This window comes from Oryzias latipes, chromosome 16, assembly GCF_053564925.1.
Source record: "Oryzias latipes strain Hd-rR chromosome 16, Olatipes_Hd-rR_3.1".
NCBI lineage: Eukaryota > Metazoa > Chordata > Actinopteri > Beloniformes > Adrianichthyidae > Oryzias > Oryzias latipes.
The window spans coordinates 17,608,343-17,628,011 of NC_136252.1; the positions used below are offsets into that span (position 1 = coordinate 17,608,343).

Here is a 19,669-nt window from a genome sequence, read left to right on the forward strand (position 1 = left end):
GCGACTAACAACATTTGTGGACTTTAGCCCTTCCCTTTTGAATTTCACTTACTAGTCCTCATCAAAACAATCTGGATAAAAGCAGCAGCATCTATCACTCCCCAAACACTTTCTCCTCTCATTAGAAAAGGAGAAAGGAAAAAAGGAAGCGTTGTTTTAGGGGAAAGTGAACATTTTGTAGCTTTGATGACTGTCCTAACAGAAGGATTCTCTTAAACTGTAGTGGAATAAAACATTAAACACAACAGATTTGAGCAACAGATTGAATAAAGTGTGGGTGGTGTGGCAACAATAGAATCCCTGACACAACTGCTTTGTGACATCAATGTAGTTTTTATTCTGAACACGCTGTACTGTGAGTCAACTGCTGAAGACCAGAACTCTAGACATCCTGTCTGGCAATCACTTTAGAAAGTGAGTATCATGAGTTATTATGACATGATGGGAGGAGGGATAACTTTTAACTTCTCCTTTTCACAGTCAGATAAAAAATTCTGAGAAGGAATATTAAGTTTGCTTTGGATGGGTATAATATTTTTCAAAGCAAAATAATAGACTTTAGTTTCAATTGTAGAAACTGTGATTTCCGACAATGGAAAGACTGATTTTGACAACAATGCTAGTTATATCAGGTAAGGAAAATTTCCTTTCACTTTTCTTTTTCTTGTGCGTCATTTTGTAAATGGTTGCTGTTGTTGGATTTTGTTCAAAGGTGTCTCGAGTGACGAGATCCTGAAGCACCAGTGTGCTCTAAGAGGGACGTCAGTGGTTTTAAAGTGCAAGTACAACAATATTCCTGGGTTGAGCGTCCTTTCCATCAACTGGTACAAAATCCAAAAAGTGGCAGACAAGTTAAAGTATTTTCTCCTATCAGAACTTCCCTCACCCACCAACCACGTTGAGTACATGTTTGACCATCAGAATGGCTGTAGTCTTAGAATTAATGATGTGCAATTCGGTGATGAAGGAGAATATGCTGTTGGTTTCGTAACAACACATAAAGAAATTAAAGGTCACGTGCACACTTTTTTGTCTGTGAAAGGTAATGGCACAAAACTATGACCAGATTTGTGTGTCTGATACAGATTTGAGTGATAATCAATTTGTCTCTGTGTCAGAACTGACAGCTGTGGTGCACCCACACCAAGTGGATGAGGGGGACACCGTGAGGCTGACCTGTGTGTCAGGCTGTCCCGAACAGGCAGACATTATGTGGATGAGAGAGGGGCTACCTGTTAACACCACGGTTTTCCAGGCCACCAAGAAGGATGCTGGGAGATATTACTGTGCTGTGTACCAACAGGATTCAGCCAGATCGGCCTCTGTTGCTCTGACTGTTCTCTGTGAGTAACTGGAAATACTTAAAAGTTCACTCAATCTAGGCCAGAGGTCTGCAACCTTCAACACTAAATGAGCCATTTGGTCTAATTTCCTGCTGACCAAAACCTAATGAGAGTCACAAAACCAGTGCTTGTTTTATGTATAAAATGTAGTTTTTAAATATTTACGATAGTAAATTCTAAAAGTTGTGCAATTTTCTTTACATAATAATTTTAACTTACCGGTACTTTATTTTTACAGATAAAATATAAAATACAACAAATAAAATACAACTTGTGTAAAACAAGATCCTCTTGTTACAACAGATCTACTTGAACTAAAAATGTAAGAAAGACAAACATTGCAATTTTCTTCAACAATGACATCATCCTTATTCTCATTTTACTCTCAAATATCAATATGACAACAGTGGTGTAATTTTTCTCTCTTTTTTTTTTTACATGGGATTTAACCTTCTAATAATAAACCACTCTTACCATCATTTTTCTCAGTTATCTGACATGTTAAACATCAACATGACAAAACTTAAAACAACTAAAGAAAACTAACTAAAAGGATGTGGCTAAAATTGTTTATCCAAATTGAGGGATGAAAGAGCCTCATGTGGTTCCAGAGCCTCAGGTTGCAGACCTCTGATCTAGACTCACTACTAATGATGTTCTTCAAACACTAATATTAATTATATTCTGTCTATTATTTACTAAAGTAGTTTTACTTTTGTTAAACAGATGCTCCTACAGGGGTGTTTCTGTCTGTGAGTCCGGCAGGAACCGTCAACGCAGGAAGCACTGTGACCTTTACCTGCAGCAGTGATGCCAACCCTTCTGTTACTCAAACAGGCTACAGTCTGTTCAAAGACGGAAAACTCGTCCACTCTGGGCAGAACTTCATCATTTCAGACATTCATCCCAGCCAGACCGGCCAATACCACTGCATTGCCTGGAACGGCATACGCTGGAGAGGCAGTAGCCTAGTAAAGTCATTAGGGATCCATCTAGAGGTTCAGTGTGAGTATGAAGACGATCTGATCCATCAAAAACATCACACATGTAATTCATTATTTCAACAAGGGAGGTAAATAAGTGAAGAAAATCTATACAAAGTGATGAATCTGCTAACGTTTCTTTCAGACCCTCCCATGAACATTACAGTGTCAGTAAATCCGGAGCGTGCTGTTGAAGGCAGCAGTATAAACCTGACCTGTAGCTGTGAAGCTAACACTGCAGCAGACACCTACACCTGGTACAGGAGGACGCTCTCAGACAGCTCCAGCACTCCGGTCCAGGTCGGCTCGGGAAAGATGTTGTCTCTCGTGTTCATGATGGAACTCCATTCCGGTCTATACTTTTGCAATGTCAGAACCAGTTTCGGAGAAAACAACTCAACTGAAGTCCTGCTGGCCATGCCAGAAAGCCCTCATGGTTGGTGCTGCACATTTACACTTCAGACTTTTACATCTTTTAGAAAAGGGTTAACTTATTGTTGCTGCTGCAATTTAAACATTTCCATTCAAAGATGATTCTGTGTCTACCACAGACAGAAATCTCCTCCCAATCTTAGCTGGAACAGGAGTCTGTCTTTCTGCAGTGGTGCTGCTGATGGGGCTGCTTTTGTTCAGGTGAGTCACTGTTTGAAGAGGAGAGTTGTTGTTTTCTTGATTTTTTTTTAATGTTGCTCAGTGTTCATCAACATTCTCTTAGCCTCTTATAAAGTTTTTTTTTTCCTCTTGGCAGGAAGACACGGAAAAGCACTTTAAGCCAAAAGGTGAGCATGTTTGACATATAATTATGTAGAATTCTGTTATGGCAAAATGTCAATGCTGCAAATAACCAGTTAGTTTCAAACACTGAGCTTTCAAGGCTTTTATACTAGCTTTTCAGCGAAGACATTTTTTTCTTAAAAACCCAATAAAGTTTTTATATTTGAATTCAAGAGCAGAAAATGTTAACACGACAAGTCAAAAACAGATTCATTTTGTTGAATTGTCTCCAACAGACAGCAGTTGACCTCAGGCCTGGTGTGAGAAAGTCAAACTCTGATCCCAATGCTGTTTATGCCAACATTACCATGCTACCCCTTTCTCCTCTGCTGCAGCTTCTCAGGGGGATTCACATCAAAATGTAAAACTTAGACTAAACAGTACTTTTTCGGTTGACTAAAACAGAAATTTGCAGGAAACCAAATATTTTTGTTTTTCTTAGGCTTCTACATCGTACGAGGATGAAGTTTCTTACTCCACACTAAACATCAAATGCAGACACCCGAAGTCTTCAGTCAGTGTTGATGACAGCAGGGGATCACATGGCTCACGGTTTGTTTATTTTAATTGAACTAGTAGCTCGTCTTTATTGTTTTTCTCAAAAAAATCTCCCCAAATTGCAACCAATCAGTAACTGAACGATAAATAAGAGTTTTTGTCCTTTTTGATGAATTTAATTGTAAATGATGCCAAATGATTATTTCATGGTTTTAAGTTTCTTCAAGTTGTTGTTATTTACATCAAACGTGAGTTTACTTTGTTTTAATATAAATTTGATTTTTCTTAATTATTATTTTACATTTTAATAAAGACCAAAAATAAAAATAGAATCATTCTAAATTTGCTTAAAATGTTTTTTTCTTTCACAGATTCAAGGAAGATAACTGTGTGGTTTATGCCACAGTGGTCAAAACCAGCTAAGATTCTCTTCTGCTGCAAGTATTTTAAAATGTTCAAAAAACACATTATACATGCTATATTCATTTAGGGGCATTTATTTTACAGTAGTTTTTAAACAAAAAGTAAATACTAGTTGTTTAAGTTGTTTCCTTTGCTTTACCTTTTTTTGCCTTTCAAAAAATATGTATTGATGATCATAAAAAAAACACGTTTGTGTTTGAAAAAAAAAACAACATTATTGCCACAAGTTGTCAAAAAATGTTATTTATTAACAAGTTTCAGTTTACATTGTTTATTTACTATGTCCATGTAATAGCTACAAACATACATTGGCTGATCTGCTATCTAGCAGCAAGAAAATAAAATGTACATAAATCAACCATTTTCTTTTACTTTTTTGTCTACTATAAATGTATATTTAAACTGCATTATTCTCTTTAGCCAAGAGACTCAAAACTTTGTTGCATTCACTTCAACAGCAAAAACGTATAGCAAGAGCTGCAGTATTTTGTTTAAATGATGTGCCTTTGGTTTCTTCTTATTTCTAAACACTTTAAAAATATGTGTTCTGATTAGCCATTGTACTGTTTACAGAAAAAAATGTAAAAAAAAAGAGGTGACATGAGAGGATGACACTGCAACCTAAACTTCAGAAATTAGGAACCCACTTTAATAAACACAGAAAAACAGATTTGTTTTTCATCATAATAAAATGGCTGATATTTGTGTTTTTATTGTTTAGATTTTGTTTTAATCATGTTGTACATGACCGTACAGTTAATATTATATTTTATATTACTCATTATACAAGTAGCTTAGTTTATTTAAGTCATGTGAAAAAAGTAAGTACACTGTCAGGACTAAAATTTTACCATTCAAGCCTAAAGGGACGAAGGAAGAAAGATCAAATCCACTTAATTCAGTAATCACCTTCAAAGCTAAGGACACACAGGACATGTGACGCAAGATCATGAATGCGTTTAATGCAGGTTCTTCAGTACGCTTTTAGCCCTTAGTGTTCACACTGGACAAGCAGGGAGGGGATTCTGCTGTTTCTTTTTCTACTAGCGCATGTTCACCACATATAGTTGGAAAAAGCTTGGTGCAAAATGTTAAAGCAGCCCAAATCCCAGGACTCTTGCTCTAAGCTTTTACTTTCACAGCTCTACTCCAATATATGAAAGATATATAAGATATATAAGAAAGATATAAAGAGATCGCAATTATTAATGATCAATTTTCATACGGGTGACACTTCCGTGAATTGAAAAGGATTGGTCAATTGTCAAGACTGACAGTGATGGTTAATAAGTTCTGGTTTTGCTGCCATGCAGCAAAGTTTTAAAGCCTTTAATCAGTCATTAAAGCTCTTTGTTTTAAGTTTAAATAATTTAAAATTTAAAGGTTTCCTTGTGCATCCAAATGTTCACTTGGGCAGTTTGGCTCAGTGGAGATTCATGTCACTAACTTCTACAAGACTGGATTCGTTTTTAACTATCTTATAAATAAGTTGGAGTAATAGATAAAATATTTAGTCATTTTAAGGCTGTAAAGGTTGTGTTAAGTAGCAGGTTTATATCCTGACAGTTAAACAAGTGTCCTCAGTTTTCCACATGACATGATGTTTGTTAACGCGGGAACGTGGATTCTGGGTTGAAAACAGTGAAGTAACACAGAGAACAAAGAAACTGCATCTGCTGAGAACATGTAGCATTAACTGCACTTGAATCTTAATCTTTTAAAGATTGTAACATGTTTGAAGTTTCAATGATTATGACTATTTACAACCTAATGACTGGAATATGAGGAACCGTCATCATTATAAGATTTTACTGAATGAGATTGTAAGTTTCCATGAGACAAACTAATGTACATAAAAAGATGAGAATGAATGACAAAAGTTCTCTATTTCACACGAATGATGTAATCTGTTTTGACTTTGGAATATTCATTTTATCAAATCAATCTGTACTGCTTAATTCCTAATACTTAACATTTTTCCTTTCCTGCAACTTTCTGTGCCAGTTATACTTAGAATTTGTCAAATCTGTAGGAAATCTGGCCCTGAAGACTAGGATTCTATAAAGCAAACTAATAAAAACATCACAAAAAGATACATTTTATTAACCTAGGATCAATAAAGAATCGTTGTCAGGTAAGTTTATGCTTCAAACATAAAAATATTGTTATAATTTATGATGTATTTTTGTGTTTTTTAGCTTTCTCAACAACAACAAAACCTGAAGAAAATAATATAATTCTATTTCTGCAAAATACAAGACAAAAAGACTCAGCTTCTCCTCTTTGACCTTATTATGTCATTGTAACTCAATAGGAGCTATTTGGCCAAGTTCCTTCAGTCTTTTTCTGATGAGTCTTTCTTTACACTTTTAATAGGACTTTTTTTTTAATTCTCAGTAAAATATTTTAGTGAGAACAAAATATAGAGGATTGATCACATCCTTACATCCATCTGCCACAAAGTCACAGTATAATAATCAAAACTGTTCATATTGCAATTAAATAGAAAGCTGAGCAGACAAAAACTTCATATTCGGGCCATTTTGTGAACACCCGGAATGTTGTGATAGTTCTGGAAAACAAAAGGAGCAGACAATCTGAGTCAAAGAAAATTGAAATGTGTGTGTCTGACAAGAGAACTATTTAACAAATTCTTAAGTACATTTAATGATACGACACTAAAGCATCTGTGATTGCAACATAAAAAACTTAATTTGTCTCAAATATAAAGAGACATTTTTTTTAGCTGTTCCAAGCTGACACTATAAGTAATATACAGACTAAAAAAAGCAGTCAGTTGGTTTTATGTTTGTTAAACAGCATCTACCAGCTTTAAAAAGAAATTAAAAAACTGACACTTTCTGATATTTCCTATTGTTGCAGCTTTGAGGTTGGCACATCATACATTTTTTGTGTTTTCCTAGTCTAAAGAATGTATAACTTTTCCAAAACCACGGCTAATTGAACTAAATTTTAAATATTTTTGCGATCCTGAATAGCATGAAAGTTTTATAAGGGCAGGCTCAGAATCACTGCTTTTGAAATTAGCTTTTTATAACAGAGCTGTGATAAGTTAAGTACAGCAGATTTTAAAAGGATAACTTTTTTTTCCTATGTGAAAATATAGTGTGATTCTTACCCTCATGGCTGTAGATATCCATGGCAGAAATCGTGACACTCTGGTGTAGACACCAGGTTTTTTGGCCATGGCACAGCCCGTTCCCCAGCTCACCACTCCCAATAAACGATAGCGACTAGTCTTTGACAGACAGTCAGTGGCAACAAAAGGACCCCCACTGTCTCCCTAAAGGCACAACAGCAGTTGATCTCATGACAAAAAACACCTTCCGATATCACTGATATTCAAGTTCAAGCTAAAAACAACAAAAGATGGCAAATAAAAGCACAGAAATCTAACTGTCCTACGGTAAAAGCTCTCTCCCTCTCACCTGACAGGCATCAATGCCTCCTTTCTCATAACCAGCACAGAACATGCTGGTGGTGATTTGGTTATCATAGTAATCAGGGCCGTTACAGACAACATCACTAATGATGGGGACGTTTGCTTCTTGGAGAACATCTGCCAGAGCCCCTGTAAGCAGATAAAAACACATAAAAAAAAATTTAAATATGCAAAAGCACACGTTCACTTGTCAGGACTCATTCACAGAAAAAGCTCCAAAGTATGACTTGTGGAAACTGGTGTCATAGCACACATACTCAGCAAACATGTGAAAGCAAAAGCATGGTCATCCATACGTAGTAAACCTTTCTGATAATCAGGAAGTTGCTGTCAAAAAGAGAGCTGTAATGACACTGAGACCTTACCATAGTAGCCAACATTTCCCCAGCCTGTTACTGTCCCAACCTGTCCATCTATTAGCCTTTGACCATATGTGGGCAGACAGACAGGCTGGATATTTTCTGCAAGCACAAATACATGTGTCAAAGAAAAAGAAAAACACCATCAATTATGAATTGTGAACATGATGAAACCAACAACAGATGTGACCAAATCGATTTATATTTATCAGCTAGATTCAATTTTCCTCAGCTGTTTTTCTACTTAAAAAATCTCTTAGACAAGAGATGTGTCTAAGAGAAAAAAAGGGTTTGTCAGTAGGGAGGTGCCAGCGAAGCTTTGTAAATCAAGTAAATCAGCCAAATTCCCTAATACCCCCAACAGTAAAACATTAACCACACAAAAAAGCCTCATAATATGGTTAGTATAAATTCTCATGCAACCAAATGTGCACAGACACATGGTGTTGTCCCATACTTGTATCTGAAAAGCATAATAACTTACCGCTGAAAGTGAGAGGTTGAGCAAGAGCCAGGACTGCGATGTCTCTGCTGTTGTCATCAATGTTAGCATCTACAAAGGGCAGGTAGCTGCTGTGGTAAACTATGGTCTTCACTTCTGCAACATTGGCGTTGACTGGTTTGTTGTAGATAGAGCCCAGCAATACACGCCACCGATTGACAAAACGATAACGCCTGGTGTGAAAAAAAGCACACAATATGATATCTTAAACAGGGTTTTATCTTAATTTCATAAACTAAAGACAGAAAAGGAGAGACCTACATTTAAAACTTCAGCGTGTTTAAAGAGCCACTCTAACGAAAATTGTCTTTTTGGTGTTTTTTAATGTGTTCTTGGGGCACTTTTCTGATAATAGAAAAGATATACTACACATCAAAATTAAGCTTAAAATTGCATTTCTGAGTATTTCTTTATTTAAATTGTTGTAAATCAGGAACAGACGCTAAAATGTTGTTGGAAAAAGAAAATACAGCCCACAAGCTCCCTGCTCCAAGTTCAGTATTGGAGAGGGGGAAGCAGGGGGTTTGCCCTGTGCCTACAGTCCCCACCTAATGAACTACTGCCACTCAGCTGAAACTATGTCCTAGAAGACAACACAGGTTTTTTGATTTTGGCTAAAAAAATCCGGCATAATCATAATTAAAAGACCTCTGGGAATACTTTTAGAAAAGTAAAATGATCAGAGTGGGTTTTTAAGAGCTAAAAGGAACTAACTCTGGGAAGCAGTGAGCTGCAGAAATAATCCAGTGGTTGGAGATGATGGATCCTCCACACTGGTGAACGCCATCATACTGCAAGCTGACCTGCCAGGGCCAGCTGCCCTGACGTGCATCCACGCCCCCCACTATACGGTCTGCAGCAAAACTGCGCCGGCCACAGTCTGAGAGAGGAGTGAAAATACAAATATATAGTCACAGTTAACCAATAAAAACTGCAAGTATTTCTAAAATGAAAAAAAAGACTATAGGCAGACAAGAAAATAGGTACCAAACAAATAAGACAGTGCTTGGTTTAGATATCAGCACATAAAGTGTGCCAGTGTGTTAGACAGAAAGAGAGCAGATCTGGTATCTTACCTTGGCACAGCAGTGTGAGAACTTCCCTGCTCTCACAGTCACTGGAAAAGAGAAAACAGTAACAGAACAGACAGAAAAAGTTACTTTTCTTTTGGAATACCAAGAGTGAAAGAAAACTTGTTAGAAAAAACTAAAACAAGTTTGGATTAAAAAACGTGTTTACATTTTTCCTTTTTGATATCATTTATCATTTTTGTTGGAATACAAAAAGAAACCAAATACTTACCATGGATATAATGAGTCCTTGATTTTTTTGCCAAAGCTGAGTTCTTCCTGTCTGACACAGAAGAAATCTCCAACATCACCGCTGCCCTCTGGCACTGCAGCCACCGAGTAGTTTACCACACTGAAACAACACGGGCTTTGGTTATTACAACTATTTCACTTGTAAATATGGAAGGACAGGACAGGAAATGCTGGATCAGCTCTTTTTTACATACTGACGGTTTTCAGATTCAAATTTAAACCATCAGATTACAATACATTAAACATTTGCGATGCTTAATTGAAATTCCTCACCTGACAAAACCAACTTCTTCACAACTGATGCTAGCGAGGAGTTCATTGGCTGAAGAGGAACACACCTGACGCCACCTCCTCTGGGCGGAGTCAAAGACTCTGAGACGCTGGTCAGAGGAGTTCACCTGAACTGCAGGGAGAGAACAAGTTAATATTAGCATTAATTATAACAAAATTAGAAAAGTAACAACAATTTATGTAAACATATTCAGGTTCAAGTGAACAAACAAAAGTTTCTCTTTAACTCACCATCATACAGCCCTGTCTCCTCTTCTGTTGTGCAATATGTGACTACAATGATACAATATATATATATACATATATTAAATCAATGGATGTAAAAAAGGTGTTTTTATTTTTATCTTGTACAAACAGAATCACACAATTACACTCAATGCTGCAAACAATTTCAAGAGTGGATATTTACAGCAGACAACATATTTTAACAGACCTAACAACTTAAACAAATGTTGTTTTGCCTTCCTTTGGAAAGAATAGTGTATATTTATAAAACCAAACAACACCTACTGTATTTGAAGACATTTGTGGACCCTTTATCAGTTATATTCAAAATCTAGACCTAACAGACGATTCAACAGATTTTTGATTTCAACTGCATGGAATTTTGCAACCTCATCTTAAAAGCTTTTTGTTAAGGAGTGCTGTGACGGTATCAGATAAGAGAAGCAATGTTCATTGTTTTTAAGTTTTGTTTTAAGTAATTACTATTTTTTATTTTGTTTGTTTGTGTGTAGATATGTGTTTTGAGTAAAATTTCATACGATACAGCTTATCTTTTCTTCTTCCTTTTTTTTCCTTTTTTTCATGAGATAGATAGATAGATAGAATTTATTCCAGACTCATAGTCCAATCAGTATAAAGGAGTACACAGACCCACTACATTTAAAAAATACACAGTGTCAAGAATACACAGTGTAATAATAAGGAAAATGTAACTCGTATTATTGAAGTTGCTGTGTTGTCATGACTCATTCTTTAATAAAAAGCTGTGGAAAAATAATAAAATAAATTCTATTCATTCTATTTCTGTTGTTTTGTTGTGATTTATTAAAAAAAAATAATAAAAGTTCCTGCACTTTGGGTGTTATTATCGCGTTTAGATGGAGCAAATTTAAATATTATGCTACAAAATGAATGGAATAAGTGTTGAACCTTAATAAGAAAAAACAGCTTTCTGGAAATAAACAATGACGTGTTGTGTTTCCAATTTTTGTTATGAATTCAAGATAAAATCATCACCCCTATGATAGAAGTACATTAAATACCTTCCTTCTAGTTCTAGTACTAGTTCTCCCACTGAATCAAGGTTGATTTCTTTTTACTTTATGTCAAGCTCAAACTTCCTGATGTAAATTTACTTCTGCTGGTGTAAATAGCCATACCCTGAATTTTATAGTTTGTTAAAAACATTTAGATTTGTGCTGCACCTGTTGGATTGCTTTTTGTTGTGAAATTAATGTATGAGACAAAAACATGTGTATGAAAAAGAAATGCAATCTGACCTACGGCCCAAACAGCAGCTCCAATGGCTCCCAGGATCATGACAGTTACACACACCCCGATCAGCCGCCAGGGGGTCAGCACGCAGGTCAGAGAGATCCCCCTGCTCCCTACACTCAGACAGACACCACAAACACAAGTCACTCACAAAATGCATCAAATATTTGTCTAAACTGCATTGACAAGTTGTAAAATGTTGAGAAAATAATTTAAGGTATTTGGTTTTCAACGTTAATAATGCATTGATATGTTTGCACAAGTGATCTGGTAAAAGTGGAAATTCATTCTATATTTTATTCTTGGACCATAAAGTTCTAGTAAACGGTGGTAAAATGCACTCAGCTCAGTTGACCAAAGTAAAAAAAAAAGAAAAAAGCCTGGCACAGACAGAAAGGTACAAATGATACCGATTCAGTCAATAGTCTAAAGTCTATCCTTTCTCCACAAAGCAAGTACAAACTCTTAAAAGTGGGATATAGTGCCATGCCTGTCCCATGTGCACATGTAATTTGTGACCTGTGCACCTTCACACAGATGTTGTTCTCAGAGACCTTCTCTGTGTGTCGTTTTCCTCTGTTCTGAGCTGTATTTCTCAGTTTGCATCTTATGTTTGTAATTATAATTAATCTGAGTCCATATATTTTATTTAAGAATTCTCCCTTCAAAGTCATCGTTTCCCTTAGTTCTGTGCTTCTGCCCATCAAGGCAATAACACAACTATACTTAGAAACCTGCTTTACAAAATGTGCACTGTCAGTGTGTCTGCACGCCCGTTATCACTTGGGACAGGTCACTGCCTATCATTTCCCAGTGCACAAACCAGTGGTCATCATCATCATCATCAAGGTTAAAGCAACACAGCAGACCAGACAATAGCTGGAGGTTAGGGTCACCCTGCTAACACAGAGTCTGTAAGACAAGAAATCAGATTCTGCAAGCTGCAAGTCTCGACGGTATATTTGAATGCAGGATAATTCAGTTTTTAAAGGTTTTAAGATGTGGCTGCAGAAATAGTCACCTGTTATAATGACAGCAGAAAAGAAGCATGCTATTGCACAGCATACAACAAGATCCACCTTTGATTTTGCGAGTTTAGAATACTTTGCAGGTAATAGACATGCACAATGCTGAATGAGCACCACAACACAATTGTTTATCTAAATTACTCATTTTGACTGTCGGTTGCAGACTTGTTTCTGTCATTAGAGTCTCCCAATGTATTTACATTTAAGCGATCAACAGGGACAAGCCCTGTTTTATCTAACACATCTCAAGTCATTGCAACACTGATACATCATAAACACATTATGATCACAAACACATTATTGAATTATGAAAAGCACTTTAATGTACATCATATAGAATTAGATTAAGCCTCTTAACCTGATACTTCATCGTGTCTCATCTCCAAAAGTGGACATTTGCTTCTTACACAATATTTTATCCTGGCTTTAGATACAATGAGGCATGCCAGTATGTTGCATCCTTTAGAGCAGCATATTCCACTGTGTTACCTGTCCCTGCAAACCTTCCTACTCGCCCCATGCTACTTTTTTATTTCTTTTAGTGATCTTTGTTTTGTTTTTGTTTTTATTGGATTTACAAAAACTTTAGTTATTGTTCAGTTATTCCTGCAACGCAAGTATTTTTCAAACAAAAACTTTTATTCAAACAAACATTTAATTTGAAAGCAAGAGATGTACTGTATGTATTGACACAATTTTACAGGTTGTGAAAGATTTAGGACAACTATCTGCAAGCACTGAAGATTGCCATAAGCTGAGCAACAATTAGTCTTGAACAATCATCAATAATTTGCCTTCGTTGAGGCTTCAACACGCACAGTGTCTGAATCATAGTTAAGTGTTCAGGCTGCAAAGATCCTACTATTGCATTGATTTTTATCTTTATGCATGTTTAGAATAATTTCTAATTTCTTAACGAGTTCAGTGACTTCTATTTACAAGCGTACAAAATAAATAAATAAATGAAAATATCTCAGAAAAGACCTGGGACATTTTCATTATAATTGGACACCATAGTTGTGATTGACAATGTCTGTTATGTACTTTCAGTCTAAGTACACAAAGAACAAATGTTAATGTGTTTTACGGACTATCAGATAATTTAAAATAAAAAAACACATTTCTCTTTAGGAAGAAATTAAATATTTAAATTTGCATTTGGAAGGAATTTATTGAAGAGTAGAAAAAGTGCAATAAAAGTGAACAACAACACTTAACAAGAACTATAGGCTGCCTCACACTAAATAATGTTAAGGTCTTTAAGGAGGAGTTATACGAGGTTACTATATGTTTCAACGAGTGACGGCCATGCCCATGTAATAGTTATCTATGTTTATGTTTATTAGCTATAATAATGTACTATCTAACTTTCTATTTCCTGAAGACAAAACCAAGAGTCCATCTGCATTTACTACCATAATAAAAAAAATTAGATCTTGCTTGATAGGTCTATGCTGGCCAGTGGGGCAGCCAGGAATCCATAAACTGTATGTGTGTATTTGGAAGGGGTTGTGTAAAAACTCCTCATTATTGCATTTTATACACTTTTGAGATTCTACAATCTAAAACTGTTCCCTCTCCTTCGTTTGTCAAAGGTAACTGTGACCACACAGATGGCAATTGGTTTCTTTGTGGTAAAAAGTGCTCAGTTACAGATCAGAACTGATAATAGACACACTGCCTGTTCAGGGTGAGACTGATGCACCTTTGTTGTGTTTTGGCATCGCGTTTGAAAGCAAAGGAGAGAGTAACGGGGCTGACTTCGGCTAATAACCTTCCTTCTTTTGTCAATGAACAGTCTTGCTTTTCCAGGTGTTTTGAAGTTGAGTCCTGACATCTGGACTTAAGAGCTTCTTTCTTGAGATGTTTTACCACTCATTCAAGAGCTTTCATTAGGGGTTAAGTGATGAGGCCTCTTGGATGAGTGGGGAAACATTTCAAAACATGAGACAATGACAAGAAAACCCACTGTATGTCCAATACTTAACCAATACTTTCACCTATGGGTTAAAATACAGCATTAGATTTATAATGTACTAATCTCCTGTGATTTATATAGAACAAAACTAGATTTTTCCAATATTTATAGTCCACTAAAAAATAAAGAATAAAACTATCTTGACAGGTAATTACATAGCCATTAATCTGTCAATAGCCCAATCACATCAATCTGACCCTTAAGTTTATTAAGGATGAATGCAGCAATGATTACTCTGACGGAAGAAACACTACATGTACCAGTAGTCAGATTATTATCTGTCATCACAAATAATATTGCAAAAGTCTTGAACAAAGAAAATCTCAGGTTTATGCATCAAATCATACAAGAAGTTTTTGATAAATTTACATTTTCAGCTCTTTTCAGATCTTTGCATGGTATCAGTCAAATGTTATTTCTAGGGATGTCACGTCCAAGTTTTTTTGGCCCTATACCATCCCAAGTCATTTGATTTTGAGTATTTGCCGATCAAGTCCTGATCTGATACTGTTTTAACACGTTAAAAAAATGAACAAATGCAAAATAACAGATCTGATTTGTTCCCCATTTTTATTTTATTCACTTAATTTGTTCATTTAACACGTAAAAAGAGCACATCTGTGAAGTAGCTTGAGCAATCAAGTAAAATACTTAAATCAAGTAGGAAAAACAATGATCTATTAACTAGTAAAAATAGATGAAGCATGTGAGAAAGTTTTGTGACCATAGCTTTAGTATCTTCAGAACTATTGAAGATTTTGGTCATATTTGATTCAAATCTCCATTTAAAGATCCTAAAAATAAATGATGACTGTCTTCCAAAATTGTTGCATGAATAGCGCCTCCTACTCAAACTGCTGCTGTAATCTGCCGTCCTTTACAGCAAAATAATGTCAAGATCTGTTCATAACAAGTAGACTTCTCATAGTGGATTTATCTGATAATAATATTTATCTGATAATAATAAAAACAAAATAAATATTCGATCCCTGATTGGGACACAACATCAGATACAGATCGAGTCTGAAATTACTTTACAACAGCCACTAATAAATAAATAAAATGATTAATTAAATGTTTTTTTTTAATATGGCAAAACAATAAATAAACGAATTCTATCTATAGTCATAAAGCAAGAGATAAAAAAGATAAGAGACATAAATGCCTCTGTGCTGTTGTTACATATTAAAAGTTAACATAATCAAAATGTTACAATTTTAATTGTAATGGATCTGAATGTGAAAATGTTTTTCCTAATCCTACCTTTCCCACCCCCCCTTTTTTAATTGTTGTACTGTCTATACTCCACAGTCTGTCCGTTGATAACATTCCTGTTCAAAAAAAAAAAAATGACAAGAAGTCCGTGTTGTTCTGGGACAATAACTGGCTCTGTGTTTGCTGACTTTCTGTTTTTCCATTTCGAAACCTGATATCTGTGGAGATTTGATCATTCAATGACCTTAAAGCCTCTTCTCTAGACTCCACACATCTGTGCACTCTCTGTCCCTCAACATCCATTCCCCTCTCTACATTTTCTTCCATTTATTTGTCTTCACATGAAACTATTTAAACTGTTTTCTTCCCAAAACAGCAAGTTAACGTTCAAAAAATAGTAAACACTCTAGATTTGATAAAGTGCACCCAAAAACAACGGAAAACAGTGAAAAAGTCAGATAATGACAATAGTCTGACAATTTATCATGGGCTGAAAGAAAGCAGCATATTACCAATTTCTGTTTTTTTCATTCAGATTTAGTTTTTCTTGAAAACACCTCACCTCAGTCCCAACATGTACAACAGGTGTGGTTTCAATGAGTCATACCGTTGTCATTGTCCAACAGGCCAAAAATCTAATCTCTTTGCTTGTCATTCTGTGTTTTTGTGTGTGTGTGTTGGGTTTTTATTTTGAGAGGTGCATGTGTAATATATGTTTACTTGTCTGTCTTCAGTTGTTTGTTGGGAAATGGGATTTATCTGAACGTTTTGTAACAGTTATTTAGCTCTGCTGCTGACAAACCGGTAGTTAAGTGAGTATAGAGTCAGTGATGCACTGAACTTAGAAGCTCAGACATTCACACTTTGACAAAAAGACTCAAAAAGAAAACAAACAAAAACAATCAGAGCAACAACAAAAAAAAAGCAGATTTCCGACTCTGACTAATGCATGTCGTAGTTGTCATGGTGCAAAAGCAGAAACTAACAAAACCATGGTGTGTAGCAGAGATGTAATGAGGCCTGTGGTTGCCGGGAATGCATGGCTGTTTGCTTATGCTTCTCTATGGATGTGGTGAGTCAGTATGCCACAAAGAAGGCCAAAAAAAACAGACAGTTTCTGAAAATAGTAGGTGTTGGCCCACTTGATCTCAGCCCAAACATGAAGAAAATAAACCACACCATATGTGCCACTCCTAGTTCCACTACCTTACTCTAGTAATTACTGTAGACACACAAAAAACACTTCACTTTGCGTGGACCTTCGGCTGAATACAAGCAAGCTTTGAATAAAAATTGCAGCAAAGACAGAAACCAAGAAGAAAACTTTAAGGAAAAGAAAAGAAATCCTGGAATAAGATCTTTGAAGCAAAGATAACTTCTCTTTCGCTGCTGATGTGAGGTAAGATTTCAGTACAAGAACTCTACAGATGTCAGGATAGGTTTTTTTGGCAGCAACAAAATGTGAAAGATCAGCCTTTTTGCATGCATTACTAAAAATGTGATGGCTTAATTGTGTGATGCTTTCTAGTACTGGTACTTGTATAACAGCACAGCTTTTAGGTCTTATGTTTCCTTCACTGACAGCAACACCTCAAGAGCAGACATTACACAGCTGCAGCCATCATCAAGGAGCAGGAGAACACATCAGTGCCGTCTTCCTTCTAATGCACATAAAACTGTTGGAATATAGAAGGAAAACTTAATATTTCTTACTGATGCTGACAACAAATATTGCTTTTTCAGGTGAAGATCTTGAAAAAAATACCACTGCGTTGACTCCAGAGCTAAGTAAAAGTCTCCAACTGGATTTTTGCATATGTATTTGCTGATCTTAAGTCTTTTTTCTGAGTTAAAAGATTGCGTTTGACATATAATGAGCATGCAAAACTGAAGCAGGATTGTTAAATGTGAGTAACCTTCACGGAAGCATCCATGACTGCACTTGGACTCAAACCAGTGAGCTGTTCATGAGCCCACTGCACCATAGACTGAGTGACCACTTGGAAGAAAAAATTCAAACTGACTGTTGATGAAGTTTATAAAAAAGAATGGTAAAAGACTGTAACAGATCCAGTCACATCAATCACGTTTCTACCCTTTTTTCTGCATTGATATCAAATGTCAAATCTTTTGCCCGTCTGTCGCTTCAGCATGCTGGGTCATGGATCTATGGTTAATCATGAACTCAAGGAGAAAGGTTCAGTTTTGCCTCTCAACACAGAATTAAGAAAGAAATATGACTATGATGTCAACACGCATGCTTTAGAGAGTTAGAGAATAAACAAATTCCAAATTCTGCACACAAAAAAAATCTCATTTGCTGCTTTATTACATTTAACTTGATGTTTTTTCTTCTTTTAAATGTGAATGGTTCTCACAAATTCATGTTTTAATTCCTGTCAAATATTACAATGAGAACATGTCTGTTGTCTGAGCTAAAAAATCAAGTTAAAAATAAATGCAGGGACAATGTGGAGCGACAGCCAGCAGTTCTGAACAGGCCAGTTAATGGTTAACTGCAGGATGAGCTGATGTCTTTGCCCACATAGAGAAAACAAGCAGAATGGCCTCCAACATGGCTGCAGAGCCTGTTGATCCCTGCATGGTAAGTGTGAGTGAGTGTAAAGAAAGAGGAAAAAGAAGAAAAGAAATAAAACGCTGTAATACTCACCCATCTTTCCATCCGTCACTACCTTCTCAGCATACATGTGTTCACAGTAGGAAGCAGAGGCTGACAGCTGATAATGATAATGGTACTTTCCTCTTTCCTTCCCTCTTTTGTAGGCCACACTGGGCAGGTGCTCTGGGTCCTTGGCAGCGCTTAATGTCTGAGGGTGTTTTCAAAAACACAAAAGTCATCAAATACAACAAAAAAAAAGTTGGATTTGTTAGTAGCATTAAACTGCAGTAGCATTAAACTGAGTTCTTCTAAAATTTGTAAAAACAAAAGGTTTATTACCAAATTAAATTTCACTGCTTATTAGTTTGAGTGTAGCTTTATTATCTATATCTGAGATATAGACATTTGTTTATTCTTAGGAGCTTTACTACAGTTGAATAACTAGTTGATTAAAAACACTGAGTTCCCTAAACTTGCTGAAAAAACAAAAATCAGGTTTTTATTGGGGTTTTTTTTGCTTTTATTTTTGGTTGTTGCTATTATTTTAGCCAATTTAATGATACGTTACTCATTAAAAATGTGGGTAAGTAGTGCTTGGCTGAAAACTGAATAATTAATGACCAAAAGAAAGAACAACAGAGCAACAATGAGAGAAAAGAGCCCAAAAAGAGTTCAACAAAAAAAGAGCCCAAAAAAGTAGTTTTGACTTTTTTTTAAGCTTAAGATGTGACAGTCTGAATGACTTTAAAGCATTTTTTTTCCATTTCAAATTTGACTATATTTAATAATTACATTTCTGTGAGGTATACTGTTGTTTTTTTTTAAAGAAGGACTTACCTTTCTGAAAGTGGATGTCTGCCTTTTAACCTTTAGAGAAAAATAAATAAAATCCCCTTTTGTTTATTTCCTCTGTGAAATGATAACCACAGAAGATTGACTTTTCTGTGGATTTAATTTTAACAAAAATTCCTTGTTTCAGTTAGTCCTCTCTTCGCAGGTTACTGACTCCCCCCACCAAAAAAAGGGGGGAAAAAGAAAAAAAATGAAGGTAAAATTCCTGCCAGCGTCTCTATCAACCAAAACCACCAGCGCCCGCTTCTAATAGGAAGGAGAGCAACATTTGGAAGACTGGAGTAATTAAAGTAGAGCAACTGAAAATGTTGGAAACTGAAGTTTGGCCGCTTGGAGAGCTGCTGTCCTTCTGCGCGCGACCACCTGTACTCCAGTCAGAGGGGCACGCGTGACGTCAGCGTCCCACGTGAGTCTGATTTCACCTGAGTGGATCCTTTTTTATTTAAAAATATAAGATTTTTTATTTTTTTTTAAATATTGGATTTTGTATAGTTATTAAAACTATTAATACTAATATT

At 35.8% G+C, this 19,669-nt stretch overlaps 2 protein-coding genes across 2 annotated transcripts; one reads left to right on the plus strand and one right to left on the minus strand.

Annotated features, from left to right (window-relative positions):
* Positions 1-460: 460 nt before the first annotated feature.
* Positions 461-4,379, plus strand: LOC105355972 (B-cell receptor CD22). The gene is made up of 10 exons (XM_020710069.3): positions 461-632; positions 713-1,042; positions 1,119-1,343; positions 2,070-2,348; positions 2,472-2,762; positions 2,878-2,959; positions 3,075-3,105; positions 3,337-3,461; positions 3,543-3,652; positions 3,970-4,379. Exons 1-9 carry the CDS (start codon positions 593-595, stop codon positions 3,583-3,585), a joined length of 1,446 nt encoding a protein of 481 aa, XP_020565728.1. The 5' UTR covers positions 461-592; the 3' UTR covers positions 3,586-3,652; positions 3,970-4,379.
* Positions 4,242-19,303, minus strand: hpn (hepsin). The gene is made up of 13 exons (XM_004078051.4): positions 19,137-19,303; positions 18,351-18,507; positions 11,464-11,571; positions 10,190-10,231; positions 9,941-10,070; positions 9,648-9,767; positions 9,422-9,462; positions 9,060-9,225; positions 8,328-8,518; positions 7,850-7,945; positions 7,471-7,613; positions 7,161-7,325; positions 4,242-6,593 (listed from the first exon to the last, which is right to left on the minus strand). The coding sequence occupies exons 2-13, from the start codon at positions 18,385-18,387 to the stop codon at positions 6,549-6,551; spliced, it is 1,284 nt and encodes a 427-aa protein (XP_004078099.1). The 5' UTR covers positions 18,388-18,507; positions 19,137-19,303; the 3' UTR covers positions 4,242-6,548.
* Positions 19,304-19,669: the final 366 nt, after the last annotated feature.

What these genes read in the sequence shown, in the direction of transcription:
- hpn (XM_004078051.4), bottom strand. Translation starts at nt 18,387, where the DNA reads ATGTATGCTGAGAAGGTAGTGACGGATGGAAAGATGG. An exon ending in GCAGCTCACTGCTTCCCAGA is followed by an intron (nt 8,519 to 9,059) that starts GTTAGTTCCTTT and finishes TTTTCACACCAG; the next exon opens with GCGTTATCGTTTTGTCAATC. An exon ending in GGATATCTACAGCCATGAGG is followed by an intron (nt 6,594 to 7,160) that starts GTAAGAATCACA and finishes TTTGTTTTCCAG; the next exon opens with AACTATCACAACATTCCGGG.
- LOC105355972 (XM_020710069.3), top strand. Translation starts at nt 593, where the DNA reads ATGGAAAGACTGATTTTGACAACAATGCTAGTTATATCAG. An exon ending in CATGCCAGAAAGCCCTCATG is followed by an intron (nt 2,763 to 2,877) that starts GTTGGTGCTGCA and finishes TGTCTACCACAG; the next exon opens with ACAGAAATCTCCTCCCAATC. An exon ending in AGGGGGATTCACATCAAAAT is followed by an intron (nt 3,462 to 3,542) that starts GTAAAACTTAGA and finishes TGTTTTTCTTAG; the next exon opens with GCTTCTACATCGTACGAGGA.